The following is a 17,878-nucleotide window of genomic DNA, read 5'->3' as shown; positions in this document are numbered from 1 at the left end:
CATCCTGAAGCAAAGTTCTTAACCCAAGGTACTATTTCTGGGTTAGCAGAGTCCGTAACCTGAAGCGTCTGTAACCTGAGGTACCACTCTAATTGAGACTTGGGTGATACTTTGTTTATTGATTCTGTGCATGGCCATCACTATCACCCCCCACACACTATTTTACACCAAACGTTGATGGGTGGACCTTGGAGGTCTAGTGTAAAAACAGAATAGACCGCACAAGTTTTTTCAAAGGAGAGATCCTTCACTGTGGCAGCTCCTATTCTCTGGACCCTCTTGTCCATTGCTATTAGGTAGATGCCGTCACTGTATTGTTTTCAACGCCCACTAAAGACTTGTGTGTCTGGGCAGACTTTCTTAAACAAAACAAGTTTAATAGGTGTTTGAATTTTATTATGTATGTATTTACATATGGGTTTGCTTATATTTTAATGTTAGCTTTCCTTTAACATTTGGTTTTGTCATTTTTTTTAATGAATATTTTATATTCTATGCAAAGTGCTTAGCGCTTATGGATTTTTAAACAGTAGATAAGTTAAATGTCAGTCCATTCCCTGGTTTAAAGCATATTTTGGTTCTGCATATCCTTATATCAAAGAGGAAGGAACCAAACGGAAGGCTTTCAAGCTGCCCTATCCCATTTTATTTTGCTCTAATGGCAGGACAGCCCATGTTTAGGTAAAAATTCAAGGCTGCTTATCCTTGTACCATTTCAGGCAACCTGTGATCAGCTGAAGAGCGTTGTGATCCTTTGCCTGCTTCTGATGCCTCATTATCTGAAATGTCTGTCTTAATGTGATCAGTTGATCTCTATCGGTCTCCTTTCAGTCTCAGCCAGACAATGTTCTGATACAGAAGGCCTGGCTGACGGGTGTCGTTCCCGTCGTCATGGACTGCGAGGACTCGGTGAAGGGGAAAGCCTTGGAGTTCCTGGAACGGCTCTTGTTGCAGCCTATCAAGCACTGCAATAAGTTCTCCCGTGAGGACAGAGGCCAAGTGTTGGCCTGGGACCTCCTTATGCACTTCACAAAAGAGAGTCAAGAACTGAGGTATAGTCCGTAGCACCTGAGCACATGCAGAGCTATCCCTGTGCGGAGCCTCACCTATAATCTTACGCTTACGTTGTCATGCATTTTTAACTTTTGGCACTATATGAATGTAACCGCTTTGCCTTTGATCAGATGCTCTGCAACTGAGCCGCAGCTGTTCACCTGGTCTTATTGTTAGGAATTTTCTTCTAATGTTAAGCCAAGAGTTGCTTCCTTGCAAGTTCCACCTGTTAGCTCCAGTCCTGTCCTGCAGAGCAACAGAGAACAAGCATGCCAGACGTACAGGTATTGGAAGATAACGGATATGTGTCCCCTTAAGAACATGAGAAGAGCCTGCTAGATCAGGCCAGTGATCAGTCTAGTCCAGCATCCTGTTCTCACAGTTGCCAGCCAGATGCCTGTAGGAAACCCACAACCACGACCCGATCACGAGAGCATTTTCCCCTCCTGCGCTTTCCATAAACTGGTATTCAGAAGCATGGTTTCTCTGACAGTGAATATATAGCCATCATGATTAGTAGCCATCAAACTCCTGTCATGTATCAATTGGTCTAGTCTTCTTTGAAGGTCATCTAGGTTGGTGGCCATCTCTACCTCTGGAGGGGGGGGGACCAAAGATCTGGAGCTTGTGTGGTTGCAGGAATCATTTTCCCATAGTCCGAAACTCCAAGCTTCCTGAACTCACACTGAGAAGCAGAAGAGATGAACAAGCTGCTTCCATCTGAGAAAGGGTCATTTCTAGTTGGCTGCCAAGGCCAGTCAAAATTTGTGGAACCCTGATAAGTGGGAGGCTCTTGGGATCTGGGTCTGTGGTGGTGTTTATATAGGGAACCTCTGGGCCGCTAGTTGCCTATTGCTTAATGTAGCCCTTTTGAGTGCAGAGATTGTGGAATGCTAATCGGAAGCATGCAAATGAGAAAGGCAACTATCATTCATTAAGAAAGAGGCATTTGTCTTCATTCTGGAGTGCAATATGCCGCTTGTCTGACTAAGCTTTGATTCCATCTTTTGTAAGAGACCTCAAAAGGGATGAGGAGATGCTTTTAGAATGGCAAGAATACGTGTGCTGATTAAAAGCAGCGTATGTTTTATTAGTCAATAACGTGCAACAGTTACTGAAATAGAACACCCGCTCATGGGTCGTGCCGTGGTGGAATTTGTGATACTGTCATGAGTCCCAATTTTGGGCCTTGCATGGTATAATTGGCATTTCTATATTGCTTGCTGCGTTTTCAAAAGCACGCCTATACCTCTCTTCCCCTTTCCCTCTTTAGAACTGGGGAAAACATAAGTCAATTACTAATTTTTAAAATTCATTTGGGCCACAACGGGGGGGCATTTCGCACAGAGAAGTAAGATATTTGGTGGCCAGAAATGATGCAGGTCCAACCTGCTCTTAGTCACAAATATGTTTCATATTTGAGGTGGGGTGGGATAGAAAGCTGTCTGCAGGTTTGCTGTTCTGAATTTAATGTTTTTGAATATTCTTAATTTTCCATCTGCTATGGTAAAGGTTTCCAGGAATCTAAAACATATGCAAGTTATTGCTGCCATGGTAGTACCAGGCGAACAGAATGACTGTGTTCAGACATAATGATAAATGATGACTTGTTATTATGGGAATGTGTCTTGGGTGCTCACATGATGTCTCACCCCCTGCTTCCGGTACAGCGATGAGGAGCATAGAAACTTTGCTTCTATTTTCAGTTAACCACAGTTTTGTGTTACCTGGTTTAAACAGGCCACCTTTGTAAACCAAAGTTTGAGGTTGGCTTAACCACTGTTGCCATCCAGGCATAACACCAAGCTGTGGTTAGTCAAATGTTCCAAGCAAGTTGGGTGGCTGTGTCGGAGAAGGAGAGCAGAGAACGCATGAGGCTTGTGCATAATGTTGTTGTTGTTATATTTATACCCCATCCATCTGGGTATTTTACAGCATGTATAAAAAATTGTAAAACATCAGTCATTTAAAAAATCCCAATACAGGGCTGCCTTCAGATGTCTTCAGTCATATACTGTATTTTTCGTCCTATAGGGCGCACCGGCCCATAGGACGCACCTCATTTTTTGGGGGGGGGGGGAATGAATAAAAAAAAATATTTCCCCCCCCCCCCCAGCCACGGCTGCCGCCCCAAGCCTTGCGCACACCTGCCCGAAGCACGGGGCGCCCTCCGGAGGGCTCCCCGTGCTTCGGGCTGCAGGCTGCCACCCCAAGCCTTGCGCACACCCACCCGAAGCACGGAGCGCCCTCCAGAGGAACTCCCGCGAGGCTTGCAAGGCTTGCTGATAGCTTCCTGAAGCCTGGAGAGCGAGAGGGGTCGGTGCGCACCGATGCCTCTCGCTCTCCAGGCTTCAGCGAAAGCTTGCATTCGCCCCATAGGATGCACACACATTTCCCCTTCATTTTTGGAGGGGAAAAAGTGCGTCCTATGGGGCGAAAAATACGGTAGTTGTTTATTTCCTTGACATCTGATGGGAGGGCATTCCACAGAGCGGGCGCCACTACCGAAAAGACCCTCTGCCTGGTCCCTGTAACCTCACTTCTTGCAGTGAGTGAACTATGACTTAGGACTGCCTCCAGACTATTGTGGTATAGCAGATGGAATTTGGAGGAACATGGGTTCCAATTCTTGCTATCTGTAAAGCTAGCCAGCATTTCTCAACCTAGTCTACCTCACAAGGTGGCTGTGAGGATGACATGCGACAGCCCAGTTTAAGGCAGTTCATCCGAAGATGAGCATTTTTTGCTACCACTAAGCACCCTTTGTTTCTGTCCTGTCTTTCAGCCGCTACTTGACCAGAGCTTTCCACATATGGTCGAAGCAGGGGAAATTCTCCTCCGTGTTTGTTAGCAGCGTCGTCTCCCATACCGAAACCGAGCGTGCTGCCCCTGCTTGGATGCTGCTGGCAAAGGTCTCCGGCTCTTCACCCAAGCTAGATTACACGAAGATAATTAAAGCCTGGGACAGTATCAGCAGGCAAGTGTGACTTGGCCCAGGTGGGAGGCAGCCCTGTGTGTCATTCAGAGGAGAAGGATTTTTGTCTTACTCCATCAGGGCTGTTTGCAACTTGAACATTCTGGTTCTTTCAGGGAGCCTGGTGCTTGCTGGCAGACCATGGTGCACATCCTGTGTGTGATTGGGAACACTGCAAAGCACCTGCCCAGCAGCATCCAAAGCAGACTGATGGGTGAGTGTCCATTTGAAAAGCCAACTTTACCCATCTTCTGAGTGTTTTCGTGTTATCCTAGAGCTCTCTACCTGTCACCTGAACTAACCATCTGGTCTGTCTGCCTCTCTCACCAGCTCATGTTAAGCTGCTTGACATTCTTCTTTCCCCCCACAGATGATATCAAATGTTGGCTGCAGGACTCCCAGTGTCCTCTGGAGGTGATTAGCCCAGCCATAGAGACTTTGCAGAAGCTGTGCAGTGCCTCCTCAGATTCCCCAAAGGAGACCCAGGTGAGGCTCAGAAAACTGCCTTCTAAGCACTGAACGTCCCACTGGTTATCCTTCTTGAAACTGTCCTTGTGCTATGCTTGCTTCCCCATGCTTAGTAACACGAGAGAGGCAGTGGTGAGTCCTATTGAGCAGAGGGGTTCCTCTGAAGCTTGTTTGGGATTTCTCAGCAGTGCAATCAGTTGTAGCCGATCAGCTTCCCTGAAGGACTGCTTTCTCGACACCACAAGTTGCCCCTTTTGATAGTAGCAGCTGCCAGGATTTAGTAGGAGCGGGCCTGCTTTGCTTCAATTCCTGGCACTGCCAAGTTAAAAAGATTTGCTAGCAGGTGCTGTGGGGGCACCTGCCCGAGACCCTGCAGAGATGCTGCCACTCAAGATTGGGCTGGGTCGATGGGAGCATAGAAGTTGATTTTAATAGTCCAGTTTTGAGACTGCTAGCCATCTTTTCCTGGTTTGGAAGAAAGGGAAGATTGTGTCAATTATTATTATTATTATTATTATTATTATTATTATTATTATTTTATTTTATTATTTTGTTATATGCCTTCCATCTGACTTGGTTGCCCCAGCTACTCTGGGTGGCTTCCAGCAAAATATAAAAACATCAAGCATTACAAACTTCCCATTATATGGCTGCCTTCAGAGGTCTTCTAAAAGTCTGATCGTTTACCTTCTTGGCATCTGATGCGAGAGTGTTACACAGGGTGGGTGTCACTATCAGGACGGCCCCCTGCTTGGTTCCCTGTAACTTCACTTTTCACAATGAAGGAACTGCCAGAAGGCCCTCAGAGCTGGACCTCAGTATCCGGCTGAAAGATGGGGGTGGAGACTTCTCTTCACGTATACAGGACCGCATCAACAGCTCAGAAATGTACTGGGAACCAATGGAGATCCTTTAGGACCAGTGTCATATGCTTCCAGTGGCACCCAGTAACCAGTCTAGCTGCTGTATTCTGGGTTAGTTGTAGTTTCCGAGTCACCTTCAAAGGTAGCCCCACATAGAGTGCGCATAGACTGCATTGCAGTCATCCAAGCAGGAGATAGCCAGAGCATAATGAAAGGCTTCCACATTTGATTGCTTATACAAGGGTGCTAACTTCAATAAAATGTTGTGGGGGCCCAGGTAAGCCCCACCACACATAATTGATCACATGATGCAGTGCGTGCGCACACACACACACACCCACACACACGCACACACACCATTTGAATGGGAATGACCATCAACGGGGGGAGGGCTCAAATATTTTATTGTGAGGGTCGAAGCCCCCACGGCCCCTAGGAGTTGGCTCCTATGCCACGAAGAGAGGAGCTGTGTGGGTGGACAAAGACCTTGTTCCTATCTCAGTTCATTATTGCTGGGTGAGTCCTGATATAAAGCAGTTTCCTGTCACTGCAGAGGAGTGTTGGGTGTTCTCTTGCTTACCAAGGAGCAGTGATGAGGTCTGCCCAGCACCCAGCATTACAAAAAAAAAATAGTATACCCTAAAATACCTCTCAGAGCCCTTTGAATCACTCAGACGTTCCCCAATAACTGCTGGAAGCGGGGGGTGTGGTGTTCTTGGCAGAGGAGTTGATGTGGAAAGGTCTCATTGATGCCAGAAAATTCAAAAACCGCTTAATGATTCTTTGGCCACTGTGGAAAGTAGAAGGGTCTGTTAAGACAATTTAGCCCAGTGCCTGCAGCTGCATTTCCAAAATAAACCCACATTGTTCTCTTCTGGAAGAGGCTTCTCATCAAAGGAAAAACTGCTGACTTTTTAAGAGTGATCAGGGGATTTTCTCAGCGTGGTGGTCTGAGAAACTTACATGTTGGGAGGGAGAGAAGGGGAGAGGGAGAGAAGCAACAGTGGTTCCTTAGTAAAGAATTAAATCAAGGTCTCTCCATGTTTGAACAGGATATGCTGAACAACTTATTTGGGGGTCTTGTAGCCACATGTGATCATTTCATCTCGAGTATAGTCCTCCAAGAGCGCAGAGCAGAGCAGCTACAAGAAGATGCCTTGGTAAGCGAGACCAGAATATTATTATTTATTAGCTGCATTTATATGCAATCTTTCTTCCCAAGCACCCAAGGTAGTTTACAGTTTTAAAGTACTAAGGCAAATGTTCTAACATGCAAAATTGGGAGCTGGGAGAAAGGAGCCGACCAACTAGAGCAGGCCCTGGTGTTTCCCTGTACCTGCCTCCCTCACCCTCTTCATCCTCAAAGGGCGGGTGGTATCTGTTGGTTCTTAAATGCTGTGTTTCTAACACCTTCCTTTGTTCAGCAGCGCCAACCTACAGCTTAAACAAGGGATGTGACGGAGCTAGAAACTTCACAGTTCACTAGAGTTGTTCTGTACAGTATGTTAACTCTCAGTGTTCTCCTTTTGGTAGGTTCGACATCTCTTTATCTTGGGTGAGGCTGCACAGCTCTGTCCCGCCAAAGTGGAAAAACACATTTTCTTACTGATACAGTCCATCCTGGCTAGTTCTGACACACTGGGCGAAGGTAAGGCCTTCCTCTTCTTTTGGTGTGCCCTTTTAGAGGGTAGCAGCCCAGTTTTGGATGCCCCATTCTAACTTTGGCATGGTTCTTTCCCTAGCGTCCAGCTCTGGGAGTAGCGAGGACCTTCCCCCATCTCAACCATTGTCCCAGTTCAGAGGCTCTGTGTTTCCGTCTGTTGTCAGAGCTCACGCATTCATTACGCTAGGTAAGAGCTCTCCCTTGCACAAGAACTCCTTACCATGTGCCACCTCTTCTTGTTCTCCTCATCCTTCTCCAGTAAACCTTGGTGATATATCAGGGCCAGTGAGCCTTTTTCAGCTCGAGAGCTGCATAACCTTCTGAGAGCTCCATGCCAGTGTGGATGGGGCCAGAGGGGAAAGTTGATAGGTTTTTCTCCTATGTGCAGTAGGTGTGTGCCCCAGCCAATCCTCCATGCAGGCAAGCAAGGGGCATGATCAGAGTTCAAAAACACATTTCAGCTAGGCAAACACACTCAAGGAGAGTGCAAAGCAAAGCTGGGGAGAGATGCAGTCTGGGGAGAGGCTTAGGGAGTTGCATTTGCCCCCCACCCCTGCCAGGACTGAGGTTTAAAATATCCCCTGCTATAGACAGACTCCTTCTACCCAGAGAAACTAAGCAGCTGAGTTTGGATGTTGGAAATGGTAGGCATTGAGACTTGGTCATACTCTGGGTAGAACCACTGAAATCAAATGGGTTTTAAATGAAGCATGGCTAATCTAAATCCCATTGATTTCTGAGTTTACACTAGAAATGGTTAAGTCTTGATCCAGTTGACTGTCTTTAACGATGGCAGTGTGTTAGTCTAGTGGGACTGCAGGTTGCACACGAGGGTCTCCCTGCGGCCCTTGAGCCACCCTTCCCCCGTTTGTTCATACAGAGGATTATTTCTCTTTCCGATTGCTTCCGCGTCACTTTGCTGCCGCACAGGCGGAAGAGATCAGTCCAGTGGCTCAAGCCTAATCCTCCTCCTTCCTCCCTGTTTCTTCCTCTTTGATAGGTAAGCTTTGCCTCCAGCATGAGGACCTGGCAAACAAATGCATTCCCGCCTTGGTTCGAGAACTAGAGCTGTCCAAGGACGTGGCTGTCCGCAATAACGTCGTCATTGTGATTTGTGACCTCTGTATCCGCTACACCAACAAGGTAGACAGGTACATCCCCGATGTCGCCATATGCTTGAAGGATCCGGAACCTTTGATCCGGAAGCAGACGCTCATTCTCCTTACCAACCTCTTGCAGGTGAGTTAAGCACAGGTTGGCCTTGGGGTCTTCTCTGTTGTGCTGCACTTTGGCTCTGATGTCAAGGGTGGCATGTCACAACAGGAAGCCCTAAGTTTGCAGCCCTCAAGATGGTGAAGGAGAGCCAGTTTAGTGTAGCAGATGGGTTGAACAGATGTCAGTTCAGTTCCACACCACCACCACCTCAGAAGCTCAAAAGATAACCTTCAGACAGTCACTGTCTCCTCTCTCATCTTAATCAATCTCACAAGGTCCCTGGGAAGATAAAATGGGGAGGGAATCTGGGCAGGGATATGATTTCCAGTAGATGGGAGCAGGGCTTTGCTCCTCTATGCACCTCATCCCTTGGCAACCAAAACTAGAATAATTTGGGCATCAAACTAAGAACGAGAGAATAGGTGAAGATATACAACCATTGCTCGTTTTATGTAATTATAGGTCATAGAGTTCATTAAACTTGCACATCAAGGATTTGCGGTGGATGTTAGCAGACTTGTATGCATGCTGTGGATTCTGTGGAAAGCCTAGTAGCCTCTGAAGCATGCTCATCCTCTCCCCCTCCCAACTTTTGTTGTTGCATAGGAAGAATTTGTGAAATGGAAAGGATCCCTCTTCTTCAGATTTGTCAGTGTTTTGGTGGACCCATATCAGGAGATCGCAAGGTAACACCATCATTTCTTCCCCCGCCCCGGAGTCATAAAAGGGATGAAACCTGGTTCTGCTTCCACATTTTGCTTATGTCTGAATGATGGGTGAAATCTTGGAATTTGTTCCCTCTTGGTTATTTATAAGAACAACTCTGAAAAGTAGAAAACATTTTTTAAATAAAAGCTCTGGCGTCTACAGTTCCGCTCAGCAAGCACAGACTTGGGGAGAAACTATTTTACCCTTTCCATCGTTTTATCTTTTCATGATGTCTTTGTCAGTTCTTACAAAGCAGGTGTGGATAACACCCATTCAGGTGTTCTTTCCCTCCTCTCCACCAAAAGGAGCAAGAACAAAAGGCCTTAACCTAATTTTTGGCTGCATTTGCAAAAGAAAAATATGTTGAGTAGGCACAGCCATTGGGTGGGTGGAGAGATTTAAACTTCATCTGGATGCAATGCAAATTGCCCCCTCTCCAGTCAGTTGATGAGCAGGGATGGACCAGGCCCATTCACATCAGCTGGGAAATGGGGAGCTGTGAGTAGGCGTGTGAGCGTGTGTGTGTCTCTTATTTTCATAAAAAAGTGTTTATAAGTCTGCTTAATGTTTTAAAATCTTTACTGTGGGTTTGGGATTGGAAAATCTTTTGGGATTGTCAGTGGCAATTTGACATTTCCCACATGTATGCTTTCTTAAGATTAATTCTGAAACTCATTCCTAGGCTTTTAAGAAGTTGTCCTAAATTACGAGTCTAACAGGGACAATCTTGTTGCCCTTTGGCTTTCATGCAGCACCTGTAGTTGGTGCCACATTTTTCCTGTCTCTCCAGCTGGTGGCGGTCTTGTATCATCTTTAATGTGCTTTCTGCACAGCCGTTTATGTCTCTGTGTGTTTCCACTTTCTGTTTTGAGGGTAAAAACGGACACCTGATTAAAGAAATCTGAGTCAATTAATTGTAATCGATTAATTACCTTGCACTGCAGACAAAACACTAGTCCAGGAGCCAGAAGAATCCTTTCTTTGTTTTTAGGCCACACACACAAATACACGCATCGTCTTACACACTCATCATCTCAGAAGACACAAAGAAATTGTGCCTCTTCTGAGATGGTGTTTTCCACTCTTTTTTTTAAAATCAGTATTTGTCCTTAAATGATATAAAAGATCTGTTGTCTGATCTGTTAAGAGACCTTTTTTCACCTGATTAAAAATATTTAATCTACTTGATCTGGACAATTAAATGTTGTGTCTCTTTCACCTGGAAGCTCTGGGTGAAATTAACTTAGGGATGGGGGATCTGTAAGACTCCAACTCCCAGCATCATTGACCACTGACGATGATAGCTAGGACAGCTGGGGAGAGATGCAGTCTGGGGAGAGGCTTAGGGAGCTGCATTTGCCCCCACCCCTGCCACAGGACTGAGGTTTAAAATATCCCCTGCTATAGACAGACTCCAACCCAGAGAAACTAAGCAGCTGAGTTTGGATGTTGGAAATGGTGGGCATTGAGATTTAGTCTTACTCTGGGTAGAACCACTGAAATCAAATGGGTTTTAAATGAATCATGGCTAATCTAAAGCCATGGGGTAGGCTGACAGGTACAGATTTTGCCCAAGACCACCTGGACTGAAAAAGACCTGCCACACAATTAGGTGTACAGTGTGACCAAATAAGCCAGGTGCTTGAACCTATCTTTCCTGAGACCAACACTATCCACTTCCATCACAGTGGCTCACACCACATGGTGGCTCTCTTCTTGTGCTTCCAAAAAGACAATCAGGATCCCAAATGTTTTCAGGTTACGTCTTATCAGGTCCGTCATTGACAGAATAGCAAGCTTCAGAAGCCACGGAACTCTTTGTGTAGTCTAATTCTGTGGCTTTCTAAAACTTACTACCTGGTAAAAGTACCTGTTTTTTCAAAAGGTACAGTCCAAACTAGCTTGTATCCTATATTTCCGCAGATTCAAAAATAATAATATCTTTTTCTTTATTCTTAATTTTTTTATTTCTTAAATGGAAGCTTTTGAGCTTGGCCATTAAAAATGCCTTCAACCAGATAAGGTGAATGTTCTAGACCTCCCTGTATGATCCCAAATCAGAATGTGACATTTCCTAAGCTCACTGTGTGCCTTATGCCAGGCATTAATTGTAGCATAAGATGCAATTTGGGCATATCGGTGTGAGCTGCTGCTGATCCATATTGCATCTTCTTTTGAGTCTGAAATCCCTGTCATCATTTAGACCCTTGCAGATTTTCTGCATTTAGATAGCCTGCTTATTTGGGGGTTAAATCTGCAGGATTTATTTGAAGAAATTGGTTTAAAGTCTACCTCAATATCTTACCCCCCCCCCTTACTGTTTTAACTGGTGTGAATGTAAGACTCCTTGGCCATGAGCTTGAGCATTCTATTTAAAAAATAATAACACACACAGAGCAGATAGCCAGGTTCTTCTGGATTAAGACAAGCACTTTCTCTGATAGTTTGTCCCCAGCATCCTCGACTTGAAAAGGAACACAGAAAGTTGCCATATACCAAGTCAGACCATTAGTTCATTAAGCTCAGTATTGTCTATATCAGGGTTTCCCAAACCTGAGCCTCTAGCCATTTTTGGACTACAACTCTCATCATTCCTAGCCAGCAGGACCAGCGGTCGGGGTTAATGGGAATGGTAGTCCAAAAACAGCAGGAGACTCAAGTTTGAGAAGCCCTGGTCTATATTGTCTGGCAGCAGCTCTCTGCAGTTTCAGGCCAGGAGTCTCTCCCAGTTCTGCCTCGAAATCTCCATTGGAGATTGAACCCGTGTGTGAAACAGATGCTCTCCTGGGAGCCCTTTCCTGGTATTCTGGTTCTGAGGGTTGCATTTAGTGGCAGTGGCTAATAGCTGTTGACAGACAGGCCCTCTAAAAAATGATCTTGATGCTTTTTAAAAGCCACCCATGTTAATCACCATCGCCCCCGCCTTGTGGCAATATATTCCACGAGCTTAATTATGCATTCATTTTGACTCTGTGTGAGTTTAATTTTACTTATCTGTACTTCAGTCATTCTTCAATGCGCAGCTTTCCCCATTCCCCCCCATCCGTTCCTCCACAGCAGCCTGTTACAGCGTTGAGACCGTAGCAGTGAGCTGCCTTTTCCTGTGGAGCGCATCAACGTTTCATTTAAAAGCTGCCCGGCTATTAATGGGGTATTCTCAATAAATGCCCACACGTAGGGAGCGAGTAATTTTATTAAAAAACGCTCCCTAGTCATTGTGGATTCCAAGCTGTGTCTCAGGCCGGGAATACCAGATCTCCTTAATAAGATCTTGCTAGCACGAGTGACTGCTGGTTAATTATCACAAACACTGTAATTACTGTCGGTGTTTACTGTTCAACTGAGTTATTTCTCTCTTTAATTATGTTGAATTATAATTAGAAGCAAAATTGCAGGATGAGCCCTGAAAGCTTTTCAAAGGAGTCTTGGATAAGGGAGCGGTGTAACAATAGACCCCATGTTTCTTAAACATTGTGACGTTTAAGCACCAGTCTGATATGAGGTGGGCTTCAGCAAGGGAGGGGAACCTGTGGCCATGTAGAGCTTTGGGACTGCAGTTCCCTTCAACATACTCATCATTGGCCATGTTGGCTGGGGCGGATGGGAATTAAAGCTCACCATCAGAAGAACCACACAATTTCCCCCACCCCCCACCCCAGGCTGCATTTTGAGAGAGGCCCTTTTATCTTGGCTTCTGTGCCGCTCAGCTGGTCCGTTGCAAAATGTCACCAGTCTACAGGAAAAAAAGTACAGGACAGGCAACCTCCGATTTAGACGCGACAGATATGTGCACATTCATGCTTGGTGCACGTAGCACAAACCCGGAAGTGACCCAGAAACGTCATAAAATACATCACTAAAAAGGGGAGGCAGAACGGGGTGTTTCAACCACACACGACTTCATGCAAGCACACAATAACCTGGAATGTGACCTCCGCACAAATCTGGCGTTGCCTTATGTGATTTAGGTACTTTTGGTCCATATCTTGCGATTGTGTCGCAAGAAAAAGGGTTAAATGCCTGTTAATCAGGGCTGTGTAAACTGTATTTCCAATCATAGTTTGGGCTCTTCCCTTGGCAGCCCATTCTGTTGCTTTGCTGATACAACAATTAATACTTTTTTCCTGTTGCTGATCAACCTTGAGTCGGCAAGTGGTGGCCCAGGGGCTCATTCTGGCTCTGGCATAGTCTTTCTTCCCTCCTCTTCTCTCTTTAATACTCTCTTGCACATGAATCACACACACAAAGTGGCAACCCAGTAACTGAGGTTCAGAAGGGAAGAGTACCTCACATTGCCCAAAGCGTCTGTTTCTCTCCACCCTGGGAAGAAAAGGGGCTAAGGAGCCCTTTGCCTTTCTCTGGTCACATGGCAATGAGCCGAAGGGCAGAGCCAATGTAACTGACCCCTCCTTCCCATGCTTAGCTCAGAATATGGCTCCCAGGTAGTTTTTTTTATTATTTTTTTTTTAAAAAATAATTTTTTATTAAGTTTTCAGTAAAAGATTAAACAGAAAAACATAAAGAAATACACAAATACACAGTACATAATCCAAAGAAGAAGAAAAAAACACAAAGAACAAAAAACAAAAAAAGAAACAGAACAATTAAAAACAATCACCTTTTCATTTCCGTGTTTAAATTTACTTATTTTCTGGACCTCCTCATACCTCCCTCTTTTGTATTCCAGTCCAAATTGTTTGTCCAGCAATTTCTTTTCCACTTTTTTAATCCCAATCTTTAATCTTTAATATAATATAGCATTAAAATTTTACCTCTTAAAATACCAAGTTTCCATTTCCTTAAACTTCTTTAATCCTAATCTTTAATCTTAATCTATCTATAACTTTAAATCCTGTACAGCTGGAAACCACTTATTTTCAATCCAACATCACTCTAGCATTCTTTAATTTTACAGTGTTTCTGTAGATAATCTTTGAATTTCTTCCAATCTTCCTCCACCGACTCTTCTCCCTGGTCTCGGATTCTACCAGTCATTTCCACCAGTTCCATATAGTCCATCAGTTTCATCTGCCATTCCTCCAGCGTGGGAAGTTCTTGTGTCTTCCAATACTTTGCGATAAGTATTCTTGCTGCTGTTGTTGCATACATAAAGAAAGTTCTATCCTTTTTTATCACCATTTGGCCGACCATGCCCAAGAGAAAGGCCTCTGGTTTCTTAGGGAAGGTATATTTGAATACCTTTTTTAATTCATTATATATCATTTCCCAGAAAGCCTTAATCTTTGGGCACGTCCACCAAAGGTGAAAAAATGTACCTTCAGTTTCTTTACATTTCCAGCATTTGTTATCGGGCAAATGATAGATTTTTGCAAGCTTGACTGGGGTTATGTACCACCTGTATATCATTTTCATAATATTCTCTCTTAAGGCATTACATGCCGTAAATTTCATACCTGTGGTGGCTCCCAGGTAGTTTTAAAAAGCGAGTCGCTGCCTGCAAACCAAAGCCACTGAGGTGGCCTTCTGACATGCTTTCCCTTTCTCCTCCCTGCAGCTTAGCTAAATTCTGCTTGGCGCACCTCCTGCTGAAGAGGAACCCGCTGATGTTCTCCCAGCACTTCATCGAGTGCATCTTCCACTTCAACAGCTATGAGAGGCATGAGAAGTACAACCGGTTCCCCCAGAGTGAGCGGTCCGTGGAGTGGTGGCTATTTTCATTAACATGAATGGGGTGGGAGGGAGGGGGTTGCATGTAGTGGTGAGCAGGATCCTCCTGCGGTCAAAGCGTCACTTGTCATCACTTTTATATCCCACCCTTTTGCCAACAGGGCATGGGGATACTAACAACAAAATAATTCCGTCCTTAGAACCACAGTTCAACAGCCATGATCACCCAGAGTTTGAGCACAGGCCAGCAGCTGGGCAGATTCGATTCCAACTTGCGCCTGAGCGCTGCTAGCATGCAGGACTGCCAGATTTCATCTGGGAGAGAATTGCATAAATAGAGCAGCAGCACCAAGGCTTTGCAAGCCGCCCCTACTGATGGGGCAATGAGCAGGACACCTGCTGCTATTTGATGAGACACTGAGGCTGGGAAGTGTTTGGGCCCAGTATTACTGGCAGCCAGTGTAGTGTTTTAAGGACTGGAGTGATACAATCCCCTCTCGTCACCCCACATAGTGGCATTTTGCAATGCTGCACTACTGACAAACATCCCCATAGAATGTTCCGATGAAACTGGCTCAGAGCGAATAGCTAGTCCATCTTTTATACATAAGTAAACGCCAGTTTCTAAAGTTTTGCCGCACTGTAGTCTGACTGGGAAACAGACCCGAAACTGAGGTGATGCACTTTGGCTGTGGGGTTGATCTTCAGTGAGCAGGATCCTGAGGTGCCGAAGTGACCCCTGTTGCAGTCCTGTCCTAATGCGTCCTTTGGCCTGCCCTCTCCCAGGCGGGCTGCTGCTTGCTTCTGTGGGGCAAAGTCAAGCTCTGTACGTCAGGGCCACCAACGACACAGCGAGGTCAAAGCTTGCGCTTCAGCCCCGATACCAGATGAACCCAGCCCTTGCTTGTTTGCAGGGAGACATTGCTTTACCTCTGATTCTCATAATGCCCAAGCCCTTCCTGATCAAACTTGGGCTCTGCCTCTCCTGAGGACTGACATTTTGCTAGCTGCCTGCCTGTTGCCCTGACATAATGGAATGTGAGGTGGGGGAAGCTCTGTGGAATCCTGCGAGAGGGAGAGGAGACTCCAGAGTTAGGGATGTGGCGCTGGCCCTCCAGGTGATGTTGGGCTCCCATCAGGCCCAGCCAGCATGGCTAATGGTCAGAGATGATTGGAGCTGCAGGCCATCCACATCTGGAGGGCAGTTAGTTTCACCCATCCCTGACTTGCAGAGGAGATGCTGGAAAGAGGAGACCTCAGGAAGGAGGGAAAGGAGAACGTGGCAGGTAGGTTAGTGAGAGCTGGGGTGAGAGAGAGAAGAGAAGATGATTGTACTGTGAATGCAGGAATCACTTTTTTTTGTTTGTTTGTCATCAAGCCCATTTTAATGATAGATGATTGACCTCGGGGCGACAGGCCGAATCCTGTTTCCTACCCTCCCTCTTCAGTGATATGCCGGATCTAATGTCTGTGTTTTGAATGTTGAATAGATGGGTAGCTTACACGCACTTGTGTTTCTTAGCTATCAATGAATTTCATTCACCTGCTACAGAGAGAAGAAACTCTTTTCCCTGAAGGGCGAAGCTAACAAAGAGAAAAGGATGGAGATTTACAAGTTCCTGCTGGAGCACTTTACCGATGAGCAGAGGTTCAACATCACCACCAAAATCAGCCTGAACATTCTGGGTATGGCTGTATCTTCCTACGCAGAAGGCACTGTGTGAAATGTTAATTCACAGTGTGATTTTTTTTGGGGGGGGGAGCTTCCAAAACTCCTTCTGTGCATGAAGTTCAGTGCCTATTGGGTGACACCCCTGCAGAGTGGCTCAGAAGTTGCCCAGTTCCAAAGATCACAAGCCTTTCTCGCAGCGTTGTTGAAAGGATTGTTGTGATGATGTACCCAAAATGCCATGGATACTACAAAATATTCCCAGACTGCTAGTATTAGCTGTGAATTGTTGCAGGGTTTCCCATTTCTTGTATGGGAGGTATTGGTTTGTTTGCCTCTTGTGCACATTTTACACTCTTTTGTTAATTCCAAGGTTCGGTTGCAGGAGCCTGTGATTGAACCGGCATTGTGCAGTGGATTTGGGGCTGTGCTCAGTGTCTGTTCCCAGGCTTAGAGTGGTGCTCTGGGAAATTCTCTTTTGGCTTAAATATCTGGGAGTTGCTATTTGAAGGTCACTGCCCTCTTCATTTTATCCTTGGGAGGAGCTTTTAAAGGAGGCCTTCACCATGAGATAGAAAATCTAGACTGCTTCTGCAGCTACTCTTCTGAATGTGCTGGATAGACTTCTTTGGCGGGTTATGCCACTGGCCTCACAAGAGCCTCTCATCTCCATCTAATTGGTTGAGACACATTCATAAGAACAAGGCCCCTCTCTCCTTGCAGTGGGTGCCAGTATACTTGTGTGTGTGTGTTTTGAGCCCTTGCACAAGAGTTTAAAAGCAAGCCCCAACCTCATTTTGCATTTCCCTGTGAAGCCGCTTGACTAGGTGAGCTGTCCCTAACTGCAAAGAGCCTTGTGCAGAGCTAAGACCACTGCTCCCAGCTTAAAATGTTGGACTTTTCTGGTGTTTGGAAGTAACCACTTGTCCCACTTTCTCCATCCTTTTTGTTTCCAGCCTGCTTTGTGGACAGAGCCCTGCCTCTCGACCTGGAGGCTAGCGCTCTGCTCTCCGACACCTTTGAGGTCCTGAGCTGCAAGGAGATCAAGCTCTCGGCCATGAAATCCAGGCCAGAGGATGACATTGAGCCGGACGAGGACCAGCTGGCCATTGCCAACGCCGTCGTGCGGGTGGCCCAGAAGAAAATGATCTCGCAAGTGAGTATAGCAGCTCCAAAGAGTCTGGGAAAGTCCTTGGGAGTGACACCACTGTGCTCTCCATTAGCAACATGCTAAAACTCTCTCTTGTTTTGAATAAAGCAGCCGCATCTCTACTGAATCCATCTCTACTCAATCCAACCCCCCACAGGTTCAGAAGAGGAATTTTATTGAGAATGTCATTCCGATCATCACGTCGCTGAAGACCTCATTGGAGGAGAACAGGCTTCCAGCTCTGAGAGAACTCATGAACTATCTCCGGGTAATATTTCAGGCCAGGGTCATTTAGTTAAACCCATGATTCAGGGGCAACCCCCTGCCCTGGGCATTCGCTGCGCCCAGTGCGTATTGTTGCCCAGTCCTGATTGCCACGTATTGTGACAAGGCACATGCTGCCTACTGTCCTGGGGTCTGAGCAGTAGAGAGGTGTGGGAGATCATGATGGACTGGTTGGAGGTTGTGCGACTGATAAGGATGTCTA

The 17,878-nt window shown here is 45.8% G+C and overlaps 1 protein-coding gene across 2 annotated transcripts in view; it reads left to right on the top strand.

The window, feature by feature from the left end:
* The window catches only part of NCAPD3 (non-SMC condensin II complex subunit D3), a 49,902-nt gene that overhangs the window by 24,317 nt on the left and 7,707 nt on the right, over nucleotides 1-17,878 (top strand). Inside the window, exons 16-28 of one of the 2 annotated variants that reach the window (XM_080983378.1) lie at nucleotides 832-1,052; nucleotides 3,839-4,030; nucleotides 4,144-4,241; nucleotides 4,398-4,513; nucleotides 6,411-6,518; nucleotides 6,892-7,006; nucleotides 7,101-7,208; nucleotides 8,022-8,260; nucleotides 8,843-8,922; nucleotides 14,460-14,597; nucleotides 16,125-16,258; nucleotides 17,198-17,397; nucleotides 17,549-17,659. In XM_080983378.1, the coding sequence (XP_080839504.1) occupies nucleotides 832-1,052; nucleotides 3,839-4,030; nucleotides 4,144-4,241; nucleotides 4,398-4,513; nucleotides 6,411-6,518; nucleotides 6,892-7,006; nucleotides 7,101-7,208; nucleotides 8,022-8,260; nucleotides 8,843-8,922; nucleotides 14,460-14,597; nucleotides 16,125-16,258; nucleotides 17,198-17,397; nucleotides 17,549-17,659 (1,860 nt within the window). Of the gene's footprint in view, nucleotides 1-831; nucleotides 1,053-3,838; nucleotides 4,035-4,143; nucleotides 4,242-4,397; nucleotides 4,514-6,410; nucleotides 6,519-6,891; nucleotides 7,007-7,100; nucleotides 7,209-8,021; nucleotides 8,261-8,842; nucleotides 8,923-14,459; nucleotides 14,598-16,124; nucleotides 16,259-17,197; nucleotides 17,398-17,548; nucleotides 17,660-17,878 lie in introns of both variants that reach the window. The other variant, XM_080983377.1, reaches the window with a different exon arrangement.

The sequence above is a fragment of the Podarcis pityusensis genome, assembly GCF_964106645.2.
Source record: "Podarcis pityusensis genome assembly, chromosome: 15".
Taxonomy (NCBI): Eukaryota; Metazoa; Chordata; class Lepidosauria; order Squamata; family Lacertidae; genus Podarcis; species Podarcis pityusensis.
The sequence above is the reverse complement of the archived record's forward strand: the minus strand, read 5'-3'. Positions and strand labels throughout refer to the sequence as shown.